This window comes from Macaca fascicularis, chromosome 1 (assembly GCF_037993035.2).
Source record: "Macaca fascicularis isolate 582-1 chromosome 1, T2T-MFA8v1.1".
Classification (NCBI taxonomy): Eukaryota; Metazoa; Chordata; class Mammalia; order Primates; family Cercopithecidae; genus Macaca; species Macaca fascicularis.
Genome location: NC_088375.1, coordinates 137,647,526 through 137,662,372, shown reverse-complemented (window position 1 = coordinate 137,662,372; position 14,847 = coordinate 137,647,526). Strand labels below are relative to the sequence as shown.

The window sequence follows — 14,847 nt, the reverse complement described above, 5'->3', positions numbered from 1 at the left end:
TTTTGTGAAATTCTGTGAAATGCCTATTTGTGTTTTTTGCTTGATCAAAATATGAGTTTATTATTTAAATGATTTTGTAGTTTTAAAAAATTGCCGGAGGCAGTGGCTTGCGTCTGTAATCTCAGCTATTTGGCTGAGGGAGGAGGATTGCTTGTGGGGCCCAGGAGTTTGAGGCTGCAGTGAACTATGATTGTTCCATTGCACTCTAGCTTGGTGACAGAGCAAGACCTTGTCTGAAAAAAAAAAAAAAGGTGTGTCTTTTACGGTTACCTATTGTTTTTTGGTTATTTGTGTTGCTGGTGTCTTTTCCCAGTTTGTAGCTTGCCTTGTCACTTCTTTATGCTGTCTTGTCTTGACTCACTCTTTCTCTCCTTCCTTCCTTCCTTCCTTCCTTCCTTCCTTCCTTCCTTCCTTCCTTCCTTCCTTCCTTCCTTCCTTCCTTTCTCTCTCTCTCTCTTTCTCTCTCTCTCTCTCTCTTTCTTTCTCTCTCTCTCTCTCTCTTTCTTTCTCTCTCTCTGTTTCTTTCTTTCTTTTAAATAATTTCAACTTTACTTTAGATTCAGGGTTACATGTGCAGGTTTATTACATGGGTATATGGCATGAAGCTGAAGTTTGCAATACAAGTGATCCTGTCAGCCAGATAGTGAGCTCAGTACCGAGCAGTTAGATTTACAATCCTTTCTCCCTTCCCCTGCCACTAGTTCCCAGTGCTTATTGTTGCAGATAATACAAATTCTTAATGCATAGAGTTTTAATGTGACCACAGATTCCCTTTGCATCTTAGATAAAAATCATTTATATGATCCCATTCTTTACACATTCCAAATTTTCCTTTGCTCTTGTCGGACATCTTCCATGTTGATTGTTGGAAGTCTTGAAGGCAATCTCTAATAACAGTTTTTAGCTCCTCAACTGTTGCTATGATACTGTTTCTTATAAAGAGATTTTAAGGTAGAATTTATCAGTATGTTCTTTCATATTCAGTTTTCTTGTATCTTAATTTAAAAATCCTTACATACTAAGAGTTCATAAAGGTATTTTCTTCTGAAATTTTTCAAAAATTTGCCTTTTATGTTTATCTCTATCAAAATTACTTTTGTGTATTGTATTTGGTAGGGATCTGGTTTCATTTTTTTGCCCTTATTAAGATAGTCAAATTGAAATCTCTGTAGTGACTTTTTCATATTACAGGTGTGTATATCAAAAAGTCAAGGCTGAAAAAACTATCATAACAAAATGCAGAACATAGTGGCATAAATACACTAGAAGGTTTTTTTTGTTTCTTTTTCTGTCATAGCAAAAGTCCTGCTGGTATAAGAAAGTGATATGAGTCTGCTCCATAAGATTATTCACTGGGCCAAGTTTCTTTGATATTGTTGCTTCACTAATCCCTAGGCTTTTGTTCTTGGCTATGTGATCTGTTGATACGTGATTGTGCTCTCCTTGTTTTTAAAAAATGTTTTCCCTGTAGTTTTCTATTTCGTTGTCTTTTTTAAAAAAAAAAGTTAGCTTTTGATTTTACAGATCCTCTTCATTATTGTCTTCTCTATTTTTATTTGTTGCATGAGTCAGGGCTTTTGCAAGCCTTTAATAGGTAGGTGGTATTCAGTCCACCTCTTCATCATCTTTGTGGCACCTCTGTTTAAGGAGACCAGGAATATTCACCTAGGTACGTACCTTTCTTCCTCTCTGAGAATCTGTTTTTCCTCAGGAACTTATTATTTGTGTCCTTGCCCTGTGTCTTTCTCTCATGGTTCCCCAGGCTGACATCTCCAGAGGAGAAAATGTTTGGTTAGCTCTCAGTCCCAAACCATAGCAGAGCCCAGAGACTGTTTTCACTCTCAGCCTTCAGTCCTTGGTTGCCTTCTTGGCAGACCTGGCATCTCTTCCACCTGGAAGTGATACATGGTATTAATAGTTGGACTGGACTATTATGATAAACAGAGTATCTAATAACCATGAAAAGAAAAAACAAGAAATTTGTAACATTGAAATGAGTGAATGGCCTTTAATCTGTACTTTTGCATTTTTTTTTTTTTTTTTTTTAGTCATTTCTTTCTCTGACGTGTAGAGTGTATCTTCCTATTTTTGCATTTTCTTATTTCTGTGGGATGTTAGTTTCTCTTGAAATATCATTGATATTACACAGGAAGAAAAGTTTCTATGGTCAGATTTAATAAGAGTATTACGCTAGTCTTAACATTTAATTTCTTTTAGTTGAATCTAAAATTGACATCATTCTTAGATGAATTTAAAAATTTAAAGAGCACATATTCTTTCGTAGGTATTTTGATTCTAAGAACCACTAATTTGATTTGTTTCAGCAGTCATTAATGTGGGGCAGTCGTCAGTCACTACCCATTGATCATTTATTCCATATACATTCTAAGTTAAATGATCAGACTGAAATAATTCAGGTGAAATTATTCTATCAGTTAATGTGGTAATGTTAACATTTATCAGTAGTGCTGAATCACTTCTTTTGGGCATAATAGTGGTAAGCTTTTTTGCTTATTGGCAAAGACAGGCATAATTGCTTTTTTAAATAAAAATGTAATTTGTAAAAATACTTCAGTAATTTTTGTAAAATCTCAAAATTGCAAATAATTTGACATTATTCTCAGTAATGAAGGCTGTTAAATCTGCTCTCTTAACAGCAGGTATGAAACCATTTGAGGAAGAAAAAGGTCATAAATACAAGCTTAAAATGGAAAGACTTTTCCATGCAAAAAGATGCATTGCAGGAAGGAGGAAGAGTATCCTTCATAGCACACCACAAGTCAGTGTTAGAGGCTTTCTTTTATACTTGAGTAGGCCCAAGATTCCCCACCTATCATCTTCCAAAATTACCTGTGATCCACTGTAATCACAAGTTTTGCAGTGGTATACTGTAGGTGTATGGAAGGATTTGAATTCACAAATAGACATCTAAAGAATAAGCTGATAATAATGCATTTGAAAAGAGGTCAGGTATATTTTTGAAAACTAGGAGAGTTAAAGTATTTTTGTGAACTAAGGAACAAATAAGGCATTGACAATATTTTAATTGATTAGGAATTTTGTTCAGGTTGGTAAACATTAAGGATCGTTTCAGTTTTGTTTTTGTTTGTTTTTTACTTTTAAAATATCTAATCTGGACTTCTGTGGGTTTATGGAAGGGCTGGCTTTATCTCTCTATCCTGTGGTGGCGGGCCAACCTTGATTTTGTATACGGAGTAACTTGACCTTCAGTTTTTTTTGGTCTAAGAACAAAGGCCAAAAAATATGTAACTGTTAATAATAACGTTAATTCACTTACTGAGTCAGTAAATATGTGGGAACGTTGTACTTGGTTGACACTTGGGAGTATTATAGTGAGCACTACTGATGTGGGCCAGGCATTTGCCTGGTAATCACTGTTCATGTATTATCACATTTAATCCTAAGGGCTGTGATGTGGATGTTATCCCTATTTTACAAATGAAGAACTTGAGGCTTAGAGTGATTAAATACTGTTAACCTAACTGGTAAGTGGAAGTTGAGCTTCAGAGCATCCTTTCTTAATACCATATTTTCTACTTGTCATGACAACTTGAAGAAAGCTAGGAAACATCTATTGTTGATAATGAGCCAATAATGTGTATCAGTGGCTCTTAAACTTTTGCATGCATGAGAAACACTTGAGGATTTTTTTTTTAAACCTGGCTTTTTGGACCGCACCCTCAGAATTTCTTATTCAGTAGGTCTGGGATTGGACCTGAGAACATGTATTATCAGTAAGTTTCCAGGTCTAATCTTAGGATTAGGCACCACACTTTGAGAATCGCTAGAGTATTCAATTAGATCTTAGGGACTACACTGTGAGAATCACTAATGTATACAATTCTGCTCATCATGTTCTTATAAAATTATGCCATGCCAAATCTTCCATATCTAGTTTAGAAATTGGTTAAGAAATTAAGCCTGATGTAAATACGGTATCAATGTGACTTGAAACTGGTTGTATTTTTTGTTTTTTTTCTCTGCGCATTTGATGCCAATAAGTAGAAAGCTCTTAAAATATTTAAGGGAGATGACCTATGGATATCTGTTTACCGTTCTCATATTTGTTGTAATACAGTTTATTCATTATGAGTTTAAATACAAATTAGCATAAAGCTTATGGTTAAATTTGGATTTTTTGGACTTTCTGAAATGCTTTGATAATTCATTATCTCCTTTGCACATTTTTTTCATTTTGATGGTTGCATTTAACTTCTTTGTACTCATTGGTTGTTTAAATCAGCCAGTATTGATTTAACCTATTTAAATACTAATATCCATGTATGTAAATATACATAGCCAAGGCAAAACAGTTGATTTTAGTTAGTTTAAATATTAGTCCATTCATATTTTTGTAAATACATAACATTTTCAAAATAGCTAAAATGTCACTGGCTGGTTTAAACAACTGTGCAGTTCCCAAACAGATGAATGTATAACCTTTTCTCTATTTTAAGACATAACCTTATTTTTTTGCAGAAAGAAATCTCTCATTCCAAAGATTTTGCCTTTGCTTTCAGTGTTCTAGCCACTGAAGTATATACCTGCTTAATTTTAATAATGATGATGATACTGATATCTAACTCACCAGAATGAAGTTCTAATTTTATAAAAATCTGAGTTATCTGCATGAATAAAGGACCATTGGGATGGAGGATGTAGAGAGAACGTTTCTGAGAAAGTCTAGCTGGTGTGGCTTTGGTTTGTTTGTAAACAATTTGAGATAGCTTTCCAAAGCTTTTGCTTATAGAATCTAATCACTTTTTCTATTTATTGCCTTTTGGACTTAAAGAAGGGAGGGGGAACATTGTTGCCTTTGTGAGAATGGGGGAGGGATAGATGGGAGAGTAGAGGGATGAAGTTAATTTTTTATTATAGGGATTAACATTTTTCACTGTTCCCAATAGTGTAACATTTGACATTTGTTTAAGTGAAAGACTTTTAGATTAATATTTTTAAATTTAAAGATATCTTATGCTAACTTGTTTTTGTTTTTATAGAGAGGATCTGACGAACTGCTCTCAGGCAGTGTTCTCAGTAGTCCAAACTCTAATATGAGCAGCATGGTAGTTACAGGTAAGTGTTACTCTCTTAGCAGTCTGTCATTTACCATTTTAGGGGGCAGAATGTTAAAACTCAAATTTAACTCTGTTATACTAGGAAAGCCTTTTTTTTTTTTAAAGCCTTTCTTTTTAAATGCTGTGTTGAAACATTTTAGAGTAAATTTTACTAGAGTATATATGAGCTGAGTGAAAACAAACAAACAAAACCACCTGAAGTTGGTGAGTCTTAAGTTTGATTGCTTTTCATTTTTGAACCACAAATGTAATTCTCACATTATAGTCCCCTCATGTGCCCCTCTGGTATTTTTATTTTGTTTTTATTTTTTGTGTTTGTGTGTTATATAATATTTTTACTTTAAGTATTTATGCCACAACCCTAAAACCCACATTGTAAGTAAAAACCAAAGAATTCAGCTACATAGTTGCAATGGTTTTAACTAATTTTTTGCTGAAACAGTATTTTAATTCTTAGAGTTGATCCTTTTATGTTGTCTACCTGCATATTTAAGATGATTTGTTTTAATCTTCAAAGTTAGAGTTAAAAAAAATTTGTTTATCTGAAATAATGTTGGTTGGTTGTAGGATCTGTTAGTAAACCAATATAGACCAAATTTTAGACCTTAGTTTTATGGCTGTTGAGCCAAATTTTTTTTTTTTTTTTTTTTTGTATTTTGTTTTGTTTTGCTTGAATTAACGTGTTCTCATCTGAATGGGCCAAATTTTGAATTTGATGATTATTATTATCAAATGAATTTACCTCACAGCTCAACATTTTACATTATTTACCTGAAACTAAAGTTCCTTTTTCTGTATTTTAACTTTGAATTATTTGCTTGAGGAACGAATTATATTTGGCAATAAAAGGATCATAAAAGACTAGAAGACATTTTGATTTCCCTTAGGTATCTGTGCTTATGTATACATACATCTTGACACACATAAACACAAAACACACATCTCTGACAATTCAGTTAACTAAAAATTGTAAGGACTTAACAGATAATAGTCACGATTTGAAGATAAATTTGTCAGCAGGTCATTATCATTGATTTTGCTATGTAGTGATTACAAAGCAAAATCACTGGGCCATGATTTTGATAGTCAAAGTACCATGTACACGTAATTGAACAAATAGGCTTAAGTGTGTAACTTGTCGGTTTCTCTTTTTGTTTTTCCAATGCATACTGTGATTGATAATGGGAAATTAATTCCAAATTAATTCCTAATATTTAGGGCTCATGACAGAATAACTAGTAGTAGCCTTGACCCCTTTTTCGGTCTCCCCACAAAACCAAAAACTGTGTAACTGAATAAAATATGTGGAACAACTGTTGTTTGGAAGTGATGAGCAGACGGTATAAGATCATCCTTGAGAGAAGGGTAGCATGTGAGGTAAGTATCATGAACACTCTGGCTTTCTGCCTTGGACCGTTTCACTGCTGTAAACCACAGAGAAGTGGAGAGCTCAGTATACAGGTCTCACTGAGCTGAAGAGACTAAGAGTGGGTGTCAGAACTGCTCAGTCATTTGGAATTTATGGGGAAGTCCTGGAGAAAAGAGAGCTGTATAGGGGTTTAGGGGTAGAACAGGGGGCAGAATTTAGTATGGTCATTCACTTCATTCAGAGTTTTGGATAATGACTGGGTTACATGTGTGCAGGTTGAGACTTTGCCAGGTCTGTCAGAAATTGTCTGCTCTGGGGCTAAACAGTGATTCCATAGGTTGCATAGTACTCTGAAACATTGGAGTTCTGAGAAGTCAGAATGCAGACACCTTGCAGGGTACTTCAAACACTCCATTTAGACTACAGAAAGCCTGGACCTGAATAGAAAGGATCACACCCCATAGGAAGTGCCATCTATAAGACTGAGATAAAAACAAAAAACCAAACCCGATAGGAAGTGAAGGATTCACCAGTTAATCTAACCAGTAACTGATGATGGATTAACCAATAATTTAGTTGCCTTTCAAAACAAAATAACACCCCCAAGAAAGACAACATGATATAGTTTTCTTGCTACTATCTTCCATAATATCTACCATACCATCAGAAATTATAAGTAATGTGAAGAAGCAGGAAAGTAACCCATGAAATATAAAGACACATTGAATAGGAACAGATTCCAAAATGACCTAGAGTTAGAATTAGCAGACAAGGACGTATTTTAAGTTGTAAAGGAAAAGATTGAAATAATGAATGATGGAGGAGTGCTTAAGAGATAAAAAACTATGAAGAAAGCATGTAGAAATATTCTAATTGAAAAATATAGTATTTGAAATAGTTGGGACTAATTCACTGGTTGGAACTAATAGCAGATTGGAGACAAGAAGAAATGTTAGTGAACTTGAATACACATGAATACAATGATTAAATCTTTCAGAGAAGAGAAAGTATACCTAATGGACAATGAAGCAGTCTGACATATAATTTGAGCTTCAGTGTGAGAATGTGGAGGGAAAAAACATATATCTGTTTGAGGTAGTAATGACTGAGAACTTACAAAATTTGAATAAAATATATCAACTTACATTCCTAAGAAGCTCAGGTAAACTCCTCATGTAGGCTAAATAAAAAGAACCATACTTAGACACATAGTGGTCAAAATATTGAAAACTAGAAATGAAGAGCAAATCTAAACAGCCAGGAAAAAGACATCTAACAGGAGACCAATACCTTGTATTAAAGAGAGAAAAAAAAAAAGAGAATTTCTTTAGACTGAATGGAATGACATTAGATAACTTGGCTCTGCAGGAGATAAAGAGGAGTACTGGGAGTGGTTAATATGTGTATAAATTTTAAAAGGGCTCTTTCTTTTCCTCTCAATTTCTTTGAAAGACTTTATGTAAACAACAACTTTGTATTATGGGGTTTATTATGTAAATGGATTTTATATGACAACTGTTAGTACAAAGTGAAGGTAAATGGAATTTTTCAGTGGTAAGATTCTTATATTTTACCTGAAGTGATGCAGTGTTAACTTTAATATGAAAAGATTCTGTTAAGGTTGCATATCAAAATTCTAAGTGTAATCTCATTTAAAAAGATTTAAAGAAGTATAGCTAAAAGCCAATAGAGGAAAAATTGGAGCATTGATGACTACCTGTTTTCAAGAATTACTGCAAAGCTACAGTAATTAAAAATAGCATCATAATGACATAAAGATAAATAGGTCAGTGAGACAGAGCAGAGAGTTCAGAAATTAACTCACACAATTATGGATAACTGGTTTTTGACAGAGGTGCAAAGTCAATTCAGTGGGAAAAAGAGTAGACTTCAACAAAGGTTACTATAGCAGTTGGATCTATCCATCTGCAAAAAAAAAGATCTTGGATATGTATCTCATACTACATATGAAAATTAACTCCAGATGGATCATGACCTAAATGTAAAACCAAAAATTATAAAACCTCTAGAAAAAAACACAGAAAATCTTTGTGACTTTGGATTAAGCAGAAATGTATTTGATATAACCCTAAAAGTACAATCTGTTAAAAAATGGAATTTGACATCAGAATTAAAATCTTGTACCCTTCAAAAGAAACTGTTAGGGAATGAAAAGACAAGCCATAGACTGAAAGAACATCATAACAAAGCATATAGCTGATAAAGGACTTCTATCCAGAATATTAAAAGATGCAGTATATGTAAACTCAGCAGTCAGGCAACAGACTACTCAATGAATTGGCCAAAATATTTGAACAGGTAATTTCGCACAAGAGATACACAGATGGTAAGTAAGCACATGGAAAAGCTGATCAGCATCATTAGTTATTAGGGAAATGAAAATTAAAACTACAGTGAAATAACATTACAAACTTATTAATAGTGACTAAGATTAAAAAGAGTGCCATCTTGGAAAGCATGATTTGGGAAGAATGAGGAAGAATCATAATATTCACAATACTGCTGATGGGAGTGTAAAATCATAGAACTACTTTGGAAAACAATTTGATAGTTTCTTCATGATCCAGATTATTTGTCTCCTAAGTATTTACCCAAGAGAAGTGAAGGCATCTGTTCATTAAAAAACTCTCATGTTAATGTTCATAGCCATTTTATTTGTAATCACCAAAATGTGAAACAAACATTCATCAACAGATGAACTAATAAGTAGATTCCTGTTTTGGCATCATATGCTTTTCTGTACAGTGGAATATAAAAACAGCCATATAGAATGAGCTATTGATAAACACAATAGCAAGAATGAATCTCCAAACAGTTATGTTGTGTAAAAGATGAGAGAGAAAAAGAGTACATCCTGTATGATTCCATTTATATAAAACTCTGGGTAATGCAAACTAATCTAAAGCAAATTCGTGGTTCCTAGGAGTTTAAGAGTGGGAAAGGACAGGCTGGAGGGGTGACAGAGGGACACAAGAAAACTCAAGGGTGATGGACATATAAATTATTGTGATGGTGGTTTTATGGATGTATATGTATGTCAAAACTTGTCAAATTTTATAATTTAAATACATGTACACATACTAGAATGGCCGAACTTCAGAACATTGATAACACCAAATGCTGGCAAGGATGTGGAGCAGCAGGAACTCTCACTTACTGCTTGGTGGAATGCAGAGTGGTACAGCCACTTTGGAAGACAATTTGGCAGTTTCTTAGAAAACCATATGGCCGGGCGCAGTGGCTCATGCCGGTAATCCCACAGTTTGGGAAGCCGAGGCAGGCGGATCACCTGAGGTCGGGAGTTCAAAACCAGCCTGGCCAACATGGAGAAACCCTGTCTCTACTAAAACATGCAAAATTAGCCAGGCGTGGTGGTGCATACCTGTAATCCCAGCTACCCAGGAGCCTGAGGCAGGAGAATTGCTTGAACCCAGGAGGTGGAGGTTGTGGTGAGCCAAGATTGTGCCATTGCACTCCAACCTGGGCAACGAGAGTGAGACTCCATCTCAAATATACTTTTATTGTATGATCCAGCAGTTGTGCTCCCTGGTATTTGCCTAAAGGAGTTGAAAACTTAGTCTGCACAGAAAGCAGCTCATGGATGTTTATAGCACTTTTCTTTATAATTGCCAGAACTTCATAGCAACCAAGAAGTCCTTTAGTAGGTAAATGGCCAAATAAATTGTGGTGTATATCCAAACAGTATAGTGTTAATCAGCACTAAATGGAAATGAGCTATCAAGCCATGGAGAACCTTCAGTGCGTATTACTAAGTAAAAGAAGCCAGTTTGAAAATCCTATATACCATGTGATTCCAACTATATGAGATTCTGGAAAAAGCAAAATTATGGAAACAGTAAAAATCAGTGGTTGCAAGGATTTGCGAGTTGAGGGAGGGATGAATTGGTGGAGTACAGAGGATTTTAGGGCAATGAAAATATTCTGCATGCTATAATGATAGATACATATCATAAATTTTTCCAAACCCATAGAATGTAAGACACTTGGAGTGAACCCCAAGGTAACTACAGACTTTGAGTGATTATAATGTGTCAGTGTAGGTTCATCAGTTGTAACAATGTGCCATCTGGTGGGAGATGTTGATAAAGGGGAGGCTATTTGGGGGCAGGAGGCAAGGAAATCTCTCTGCTTTCCTCTCCACTTTGCTGTGTACCTAAACTTACTCTGAAGAATATCTTTGAAAATTTATTCATGTGCTTGCATTGCATTTCTTTTGGATATTACTGGTCTAAGTAGTCCAATTAAAAGACAAAGATTGGGCCGGGCGCGGTGGCTCAAGCCTGTAATCCCAGCACTTTGGGAGGCCGAGACGGGCGGATCACGAGGTCAGGAGATCGAGACCATCCCGGCTAACACGGTGAAACCCCTTCTCTACTAAAAAAAAATACAAAAAAACTAGCCGGGGGAGATGGCGGGTGCCTGTAGTCCCAGCTACTCGGGAGGCTAAGGCAGGAGAATGGCGTGAACCCGGGAGGCGGAGCTTGCAGTGAGCCGAGATTGCGCCACTGCACTCCAGCCTGGGTGACAGAGCGAGACTCCGTCTCAAAAAAAAAAAAAAAAAAAAAAAAAAAGACAAAAGATTGTCAGACTTGATTAAAAAGCAAGGCCTAACTACACTGCCTATAGGAGGGTCAGGTGGAAATACCAAGATGCAGGTTGAAAGTAAAAAGATGGAAAGTGATATTCCATGCAAACAGTAAGCGCGAGAAAGTTGATATGATTATATTACTAGACAGAAAAATTTAAGACGAAGTATTACCAAATATAAAAAAGCATATTTCATAATGCTGAAGGGTCAGTTTATCAGAAAACATTTCTTAATTTGTATGCCAATAATAACAAAGTATGTTAAGAAAAAGATCACAGAGCTAAGTAGAGAAACAGAAATCCACAATCATAGCCTGATTTTTTAAACTATAATTTAGAGTCATTGATAGGACAGTTACAGTCCTATCCCCCAAATAAAAAGATACATAATTTGAAAAATGCTCTCATGTTGGCTTAACTCACATTTATAAAACTATACCCAGTAACTGTAAAATAACTTCAAGTGTACATAGAACATTCACAATGGTAGACCATGTATTGGATTACAAAATAGCTCAATAAATTTCAAGTGATTGACAGTTCATATAGTATATGACTATAGTGGAATTAAATTAGAAATCAAAAATAGACATCTAGGAAAGTATGAAATATTAGAAATTATACAATTGTGAACAGCACATGGATTATAGAAGTGTTACCACAAGGACATTTTTTTTTTTTTTTTTGAGACGGAGTCTCGCTCTGTCGCGCAGGCTGGAGTGCAGTGGCGCGATCTCGGCTCACTGCAAGCTCCGCCTCCCGGGTTCACGCCATTCGCCTGCCTCAGCCTCCCGAGTAGCTGGGACTACAGGCGCCCACAACCGCGCCCGGCTAATTTTTTGTATTTTTAGTAGAGACGGGGTTTCACCGTGGTCTCGATCTCCTGACCTTGTGATCCGCCCGCCTCGGCCTCCCAAAGTGCTGAGATTACAGGCGTGAGCCACCGCGCCCGGCCCACAAGGACATATTTTTGACTGAATGAAAATATATCAAAATTTGTTGGATACGACCCAAGGGAGTGTATGGTGTGAAGTATGTCTTCAAATACCTATATTATAAAAAAAAGGTTTAAAACTCCCTATTTAAGACTGACCAAGAAAAGACATAATTTACCAGTGTGGGAATCAAAGTCGAGATAATCACTTTCACAGAAAGTGGAAATGTACAGAGTATAATAGTATAACATTAATAATATAAAGTGGAGCTAGCACTTTCAATAAAATCAGAGATATATAGAATATAATAGGAAAATAATATTACCAATGTTGTTAAGGCTAACAAATTCAACAACTTAGATGAAGTAAGTTTCTTGACAAATGCAAAACTGACTTAAGTATATAGCTTAACAGCTATATACTACTGTATTATACAAATCGGAATTTATAATTAAAAAAATATTTCCACAAAGATTACTCTAGGCATAGGTTGTTTTACTATTGAATTTTATGAAATTTTAAAGAAATAATAGCTGTCTTTGAAAATGGAGGAGGGAATACTGCCCTGTTCACTTTATGAAGCCACTATAACTGACAGCAAAACCTGACAAGGGTAATATATCAAGATTTCAGACTAGTATTTCTCATTACCCTAAATGCATATATTCTTAAGAAAATGTTGGTAAATCACCTCCAGTAGAATATGAGAGGCAATTCTGAGACTTACACAGGATTGTAAGGTTTGTTTAACATTTGAAAATGAACTCAGTGTAATTTGTCACAGTGATAGAATGAAGAAGGAAAAATATCTCTCAGAAAACTAGTAAGAGAAGGAGCTTTTTACAATGTAAATAAGGGGTATCTAAGAACCTACAAAAAATTTCATACTTAATGGGGAAATATTGAATGTTTTCTTCTTAAAATCAGAAATGGAGCAAGGGTGTCTGTTTTCTCAATTTTTTCCCCCTAACTTTCTGCTTACATTAAAGCAGGTGAAATAAAAGACATAAAGATTGTAAAGGAAGAAAGAAAACTGTCTTATTCACTGTTCAACATGCTTTTTAAGATAGAAGACCTAAAGGAATCTACAACAGATTTGGTAGAACTAATAAGTGAATTTAGAATAATTATAGGATACAAGTTCTGTATACAAAAATAGTCTCCTTATACTAGCAGCAAATTCTTAAAAAATGAAATTTTAAAAAATCCATTTATTAAAAGTAGCAGACAAAAAATATCAGGAAAAAAACTTGACAAAAGATGTGTAAGACATCTGCACCAATATGAAACACTGCTAAGAGAAGTTTTAAAAAGACTTACATGAAGACATAGACCATGTTCATGAATTAGAAGGCTCAGTATGTTAACATGCCAGTTCTCCCTCAATTGGGATGGCATTGAATCTATAAGGACTTCTAAATTGAGAGTAGATTCTAAAATTTATGTGGAAATAAAAAGGAGCTAAAATAATTAAAACAATTTTGAAAAAGTAAATTTTGCCACTGTTCTCAGGACTCACCACAAACCTGTAGTTAATCCAAAACAATTTAGTGCTAGCATAGTTAGTGACATAGTGATCAGGGAATAACTCATGCATTAAAGTTGCCTTGGTCACTCAATGAAGAAAGAGAAGGCTTTTAAACAAATGTGCTAGAACAGCTGAATATACGTACAAAAAAACAAAAGAAACTCAAACCCTACCTTATTGCATATAAAACAATGAGATTATATAAAAACTAATGTATAGAGTTTTTAGGAAAAAGCATAGGGTATACTTGCCACTTTGGGATAAATGAAGATTTCTTAAAACAAAAATTACTCATCTTAAAGGAATATATAAACTTGACTCCATCAGCATGGGAAATTTCAAAAGACATTGTTCAAAAGACATTGTTAAGACAATGAAAAGGCAAGGCACAGACTTGGAGAATATAATATTTACATATCAGTACATATATATGACTGTATTAGTCCATTTTTATGCTGCTGATAAAGACATACCTGAGACCGGGCAATTTACAAAAGAAACCAGTTTAATGGATTTACAGTTCCATGTGACTGGGGAAACCTCACAATCATGGTGGAAGGCAAGGAGGAGCAAATCTACATCTTACATGGATGGCAACAGGCAAAGAAAAGAGAGCTTGTGCAGGGAAACTCTTCCCTTTTTAAAACCGAGAGACATACTTCATTATCACGAGAACAACATGGGAAAGACTTGCCCCCATGATTCAGTTACCTCCCACCAGGTCCCTCCCACAACACATGGGAATTCAGGAGGAGATTTGGGTGGGGGACACAGCCAAACCGTATCAATGATAAAGGACTTGTATCCCAAAAGACTTGTAAAAAAAACTCCAATCAATAAATATGAGCAGCCCAATTTTTTTAAGTGGCAAAAGAAGTGACATTATAAGAATGGGTAACAAGCACACGGAAAGATTACACTAGCCATCAGGTAATCACAAGTCAAAACCATTATGAGACAATTGACACCAACTAGAATGGCTAAAATCAAATAGGTTGGCAATACCTAATGTTGATGAAGATGTGGAACTGCCTTTGATTACTGCTGAGTATGTAACATAGTTGGGAAAATTTTTTTTTTTTTGAGACAGAGTCTTGTTCTGTCACCAGGCTGGAATGCAGTGTGGCATGATCTTGGCTTAAACTGCAACCTCCGCCTCTTGGGTTCAGGTGATTCTCCTGCCTCAGGCTCTTGAGTAGCTGGCACTACACGCGCACGCCACGACACCCAGCTAATTTTTTGTATTTTTAGTAGAGACTGGGTTTCGCCATGTTGGCCAGGATGGTC

At 35.2% G+C, this 14,847-nt stretch overlaps 1 protein-coding gene across 12 annotated transcripts in view; it reads left to right on the top strand.

The window, feature by feature from the left end:
* The window catches only part of PTBP2 (polypyrimidine tract binding protein 2), a 93,932-nt gene that overhangs the window by 26,071 nt on the left and 53,014 nt on the right, over positions 1–14,847 (top strand). For all 12 annotated transcript variants that reach the window (XR_012417462.1, XR_012417461.1, XR_012417458.1 and 9 more), the window contains exon 3: positions 5,022–5,097. Coding sequence is in view for 4 of the 12 variants with exons in the window: in XM_005542636.4 (XP_005542693.1) it covers positions 5,022–5,097 (76 nt within the window). In the remaining 8 variants the exon portion in view is untranslated. The remainder of the gene's footprint in view (positions 1–5,021; positions 5,098–14,847) is intronic.